The 6092-nt window shown below is 53.9% G+C and overlaps 1 protein-coding gene across 1 annotated transcript; it reads right to left on the bottom strand.

The window, feature by feature from the left end:
• Positions 1-388: 388 nt before the first annotated feature.
• Positions 389-5879, bottom strand: LRATD2 (LRAT domain containing 2). The gene is made up of 3 exons (XM_062187995.1): positions 5609-5879; positions 3834-5045; positions 389-1424 (listed from the first exon to the last, which is right to left on the bottom strand). The coding sequence occupies exon 2, from the start codon at positions 4946-4948 to the stop codon at positions 4028-4030; it is 921 nt and encodes a 306-aa protein (XP_062043979.1). The 5' UTR covers positions 4949-5045; positions 5609-5879; the 3' UTR covers positions 389-1424; positions 3834-4027.
• Between the last annotated feature and the right edge of the window lie 213 nt (positions 5880-6092).

Genomic DNA, 6092 nt, shown 5'->3' with positions numbered 1-6092 from the left:
AATCATATGCGAGCACACTCCCCTTTGTCTACGACTCTGAAACCATCTAGGATTCCTTGCAGATTACGAAAAACCAAAACTCCCTGGTGAACATTCCAGAACACGAGTGTGGTTTCCAGCGATTTTTGCATTGATTCTGAAAATCAAAGTGTACTGAAAATTTGTGCTCACAGGCATTTCTCATAACTTGGAAGCAATGAGCTATTCATTCTCACATAGTAACTGTTGGGGTTTCAATCACTAAACAAATTCATCAAAATGTTTACTGAGCAATGCAAAGATGCTACACACTGCTATTCTCAGAGAAATTGTACTTAACAAGTAGGCTGACTTTGAATCAAAAACATCAGAAAGGAAGGTAAAAGAGGGAAAAAATACAAGAATTCAGTGAATTCTAATAGATGGTTTATTGGAAACCCTTATAGTGTTTTTCAAAAGGACTTGACAGACTTTATTTTAATAAGACGTAGCGAAGAGGAAATGGCTTAAAAGATATCATCCATCTTTTATTTAACTAAGCACTGCCCTTCATTTTGAAGGAAATGATACAATTTCAAATCAGAACTTCCGTCTTAAGAAGTGGAAAAGAACATAACATTGACTTCACATACAACCTTCAATAAAAATAACGTTTATACAATTCATTGGGAAATAAAATACTTGCAGAATTTATCCTGTTAGCCAATGTAATCTCTTTGTGTCACAAGTATTACAGTTGAGAACAAAACATAATGAAAAGTTGATATTATTATCCTGATTAAAAAAAAAGTTCACAAATAGAATGTGACTTTCCAAAGAAATCTATCCAATGTCTGCGATCACAACTAGATTTTATCCTAATCGATAAAAAATGGTTAGACAAGCACATAGTATCAAGAGTCTTCAACACAGTGGATTCCATTTTGTTAAGAACAAAAAATAGAAAATAAGTAGTATTTAGTTTTCTTAGCTCTCCATAGTATATGTTATATAAAATTAAAGTTTTGCTTCCAAAAATATGTTTCCATGTGGTTGGGTGGTGTCCAGGGCCAGAAACACCAAAGACAGGAGAAGTTTAACCACAGAAGTGTCATTTTTCATAAAAACTAAAAATATCCTTCAAGGTCTAAAGTCTTCTGCTAGACATTTTAGTGCTACAAAGTCATTTTTAAATTAAATGTGGAATAAAAGCTACAAAAAGTATGGGTCCTTTCAATACAAAAGTCGTGTAGCTGAAGTTGTGGGCTCCTCTGACCTACATCAGCGGTCTCAATAAAATATTTGTTCAGGTAAGAAAATAGAATTTGTCTGATTTCACTTAGCATACGTGCCGGGCGATGTCCTGATTCTCCCTGCCAGGCATCTGCAGAACATGAGAATCGATATTTCTTTCCTTCAAAGAGCATCCGTAATTCACAGTACAAAATAGTTCTAAAGTCTTATTCCTAAGGAGAAACAAAAATTATTAAATATATTTATTTCTTCCTAAAGTGCCAGATGTAGCTGTTTTCAGGTCAGGAAAAAAAAAAAAATCACTTACCCATAACACTGCCATCCTAAGGAAAAGAAGCAAGAGTGGACTGGATTACCTTCCTAGAAGCCTCTACCGGTCGGCTGTGGCCTTCCCTTAGGCCTTGAACCCCTAAGGAGACTTCCAACATTCCAATGGAATCTCTGTTCCTAAGTATTACAGTTCATTATCTCTGGTAGTCTGTAGAAACGTTAGGGTTACACTGAAAAGCAGGATCTAGAGTAGATCCATCTCCTGTACATTTTTCAAGCCTCCAGAGGTAGATGCTATCATTGGTGTGGATTTTACAGGAGCACTTCTTTCAAGTTGAAAACTTTTCAGAACAGCAGCTGGTTACTAACAACACAGCCACTGCTGCACTTCGGCCTGACCAGACTTTCCATTTGGACAGGAGGAGACAGGGAGGGGAGTAGCAAAAAGCTGGCAAGCCCGGAGCTGCCGGCCTGTGCCACTGTGCACAGTGGTCATCTCTTGCAACTGTGTTAAGCACAAAAGAAAACCCGAATCTTAAATCCACATCCATTCAATCGAACGTCTTCGCCCACACTGAACTTGTTCTGCTCTCCCATGACCGAGAGACAGTAAATGTAAAGCTGTTAGAGTATTAAACATGGAAACCAGATCTACATTTCCAACAACACACTGGCTTTCCTCCAGTGTCCCACACAGGGCTAGAATGCTGCTCACCTTTAAGGACAAAGTGACAACAGCTGTTGGGTGGGGGGTCACTGTGAAAACGGGGAGCCCAACGCATGCCTTTTCAGGGAGAAGTTTTCATGGTGGGGCGCCACCATTGTTCTAGGCTTTTAAAAGTCATGGCCTTCATTTCCCTGTCTCAGAAAAACACACTAGGAAACCCTCCAAGTGGTGCTGCCTTGATTTAAGGATCCCAGGCTACAGCCCCACGGTGGCCTCAGTTGTGAACCACTCAGGATTCTATTCCAGTGGTTAAGAACTGGGTAACAGAATGCCTCTCAAGAGGAAAAAAAAACCAAAATGTCCCACCTTAAGTTCTGAGACAGCACTAGCCATGTACAGCAGAGGCATTCTGCAGTGGAGGGCACACATCGTTAAAGGGCCCCAAGGGGCACGAGTTTAAAACCATTTCGAAAGCTTCATACTAAAGCATACAGTGGCTCTGTAGCTCACCCAAGCCTGCCACCAATGGATCCCCGGGTCACCCGCCTGCTCCAGGACTGCCGTCTACACAAGGTGGCACCTGTGACGGATGCCACCCTTTCATTACGAATGGGCTCCAAAGGAGCTGTTCTCCAAGCAGCAAGACTGCAGAACCTACGAGACTTTCCATCTTGAATTAAGTTGCACACGGTGTGGCTAGCAACCTATCTTAGGACTGCAGCATGCCTCAGTTTTAAAGATTTTACCACCAGCAGAACAAAAGTGACTGTATGGGAGAAGGGGCCAAAAAAAAAAAAAAAAAAAAGTCACAGGATCAGCATCAAAGCCTTGTTTTTAAAAGGCTGGCCTTCACTATCCAGAGAGGCTAGGCTAGATTAACTACTTCCTGCCAGGGCAGCCCTGTCTGGCCAATTCCCTAGTGGATGTTTTATGAGGTGGCACAAGCCATCCCCATCTGTGACCTGTAGGCAGATGAACACAGCCAAGCAGGTTTAATTAGCTCAGACACACAAAGGGCGATTCCCTCCTTCTGATAACAAATAACACAGCTATAAGTGCCCACAACAGCAGGCGCAAAACAAAGGCAGCACAGCAGAACCTTAATTGAATCCTTCCCCTGGCTGGCCCTTGACAATGATTTACTTGTAACCTGGGAAGTGGGGGGTGGGGTGGGTGGCGCAGCCGACTCAGCCAGGAGTCAGCTCCGGAAGAGGCATTACTTGGGGGCACGGGGCTGGAGAACGCAGCAAAGTCTGCAAGCCCGGGTGGTTCAGCTCTGCTCCCGTTCATGAGGGCTGCTTGGATTTCGTTTGCCGCTCCCTGACCCTGAGGTGGTTTCGCCAGCCCTGCTCCCCAGGAATCTCATAAAGTAAAATAAATCAAATAAATCGCGCTGGCCTCTCAGATACCACACAGCTCAGCGGGAGGCGGCAGAGCAGCAGCTCTCAGAGAGTGGGCCTGCAGGAACGCCTGGGGCAGGCAGCCAGGAGGGACCGGCAGGCACGCAGGCCTCCTTTGCTGGACACCCCGCACCCAGCCCCGTGCATAAAAAGGGCGTTGTGCTGGAAACAGATCCAGCAGGGATTAAGTGCCAGGCAAACCCAGTTTGCCCCCAGGATGCAAAGGAAGACGATCAGATTAGGAGGAAGGAAGCGCCCCCCAGCCCCAGCCAAAATGCTCCTACCTGCTCCCTCTGTCCCCTTCCTCTCCTCCCCCGTCCACAGCCGGCTGCGCACTCCACCAACTCTCCGTTTATCAAAGGGCCCAGAATCCCAGATGGGACCCAGAGGTGACTGGGGGAGGGAGGGATAGGGAGGAAGGGGGCAGCGGCGGCTGCAAACAGCTCCCCTTCTGCAGCTCTGGGCTCAGCTCCGCGGGTCAGTGCGCCACCGGCTCTCCGTTCTCCTCCTCCTCGGGGGCCCGCGCAGGGGGGCGTCCGCGAGGCGGCGTAGTCCGCGCGGCATCGCCGTCGCCCTCCTCGGGCTCGGTCGGGTGCAGGTGCATGGCGAGTTCTTGCAGCACAGCGGCGCGCCCGATCTGGTCGTTGCGCCGCTTCTCCATGATCAGGTCCTCCAGGCTCTGGAACTCCAGCGTGTGGCTGCGCTGCGCCGAGAGCTGAATCTGCAAGCGGTAGGGCTGCTTGCCGATGCGCAGCTCGCCGCCGATCTTGAACTCCCGCTTGCCATAGCGGCACCAGGCGGCAAAGCTCTCCGAGTTGCGCCAGCTCAGCTCGCGCTCCTTGGCGCCCACGTGCGCCAGCGCGTTGCGCACCACAGCGCTGGGGCTCAGCGGCTTGTAGCGGTACAGATCGTTGACCACGCGGCCGCGACGGCCCTGGCTGGCGTCCGTCAGGAAGCTGTTGCTCACCTCCAGGCGGTGCAGGTGCACCACCTGGAAGTTGCCCACGTACACCGCCCAGTGCGGGTACTGCGCCTGCGACACGAACTCCACCAGGTCGCCCGGGCTGCACTTGTTGAGCAGATTCTCGGGCGTGTAGGTGCTCAGCGCCGTCGAGCCCGGCGCGAAGCTCTTCTCATAGATGCACTCGTCGCGGTAGAACACGGAGCACTCCACCTCGTGCAGCCGCGGGTCGTAGGGCTGCGGCGCGGGCAGCGGCTGCCGGTCCCCGCCGTCCTCGGGTCCCTGCGGCGGGGGCTGCGGCTCCACGTCCTCGTCGTCGTTGGAGAAGATGTAGGAGACCCCGATGCGGGGCCCGTCGTCTCGGTCCACGCCGGTGGGGTCGGCCGTGGGAACTTCCTTGTAACTCAGGTGCGTCAGCTTCTCCACCTGGTTGCCCATCGCGCTGCGGACGAGCGTTCACACCGCCGCGAGGGGAGAGAGCGAAAGCGCCAGCAGGGTCATTGGCGCAGGTCCCAGGACAGGGGGATGAGGCCACCTGTTGGGAGACGAAGCCACGTAGCAGCCCCGGTGTGGGAAGGGCTTTCGTTCGGAACAGCGGAGGCGACAAAAACACACAAAATAAATAAATAAAATAAAACGGGCGGGGGGCCGAGCAGCTGGAGCCATTGCAGGGGGGGCTCGGGTTGGAGAGGCGCCCCCCGCGTCTCCACCTGTCGGGGCACGGTCACAGGTGGCAGCGCTGCCCCCCGCGCCCAGCCCTCACCTGGCCCGCGCGCAAAGAGCCCGTTGCATCAGCAGCTCCTACCGCTTCCGCCCGCGCCCTACCTGCCAAGGCCAAGCGGGGGGGGGGGGGGACGGGAAGAGAAACTTTGCTCCAATCCCCCCGTCCCTAACTCCCCCTCCCACCTACCCCTGGGCCCTTACTAGCCCACGGGACGTCCCCGCGAAGCCTCCCAGCCCACGGGGAACGAGCGAGGGCCCCGTGGAGCGGGCCCGGCAGGTGAGCCGCCCGCCCGCCCGGGCTCACCTGCGGCGCTTCCTCCCCGCGGCTCGCCGGCCCCTCCCCCGCGCAGGTTCGGGTTACCTGGGCGCACTCACCCGCGGAGAGGTGGCGGGCGTGGGCGGGGCGGAGGGGCCCCCGCCGCACCCACGGACTTCTAGGGCGAGTTCGCAGGTGCGGGTTCTGCAGCCCTCCTCCTCCTCCCGGCGCGGGCCGCAGCGAGCCTGGGCAGGGGGCAGCGCCGCATGTCTCAGCCCGCGGAGACTCGAAGATGCAGGGGCAAACGTCTGCTCGGCCCGCACCGCCTCCCTCCTGCCGGGGCTGCGGCCCCCCGCTCCCAGGGGAGGTGTGGCGCGAGGAGGAGAGGAGGGAGGAAGGCAGCCTCCTCTCGCAGCCGCGGCAGCTCGCGCTCCGGCCGCCGACCGACGGGATTGTAGATCCGGCTCCGGGCTCCCGGGCGGGAGCGCAGCCCGTGGCGTTTAAAGAGACAGGCGCTCGCTCCCCCCAGCTCCGGGCTTTCCCACTCGGCGCGTAGCCGCCGGGATCCCCGCCCCTGCCCCGCCCACCCGGGCCGCGGAGCCC

The sequence above is a fragment of the Lepus europaeus genome, chromosome 4 (assembly GCF_033115175.1).
Source record: "Lepus europaeus isolate LE1 chromosome 4, mLepTim1.pri, whole genome shotgun sequence".
NCBI classification, from domain to species: Eukaryota; Metazoa; Chordata; class Mammalia; order Lagomorpha; family Leporidae; genus Lepus; species Lepus europaeus.
Note: the sequence above shows the minus strand (reverse complement) of the source record. Positions and strands in the feature narration are given on the sequence as shown.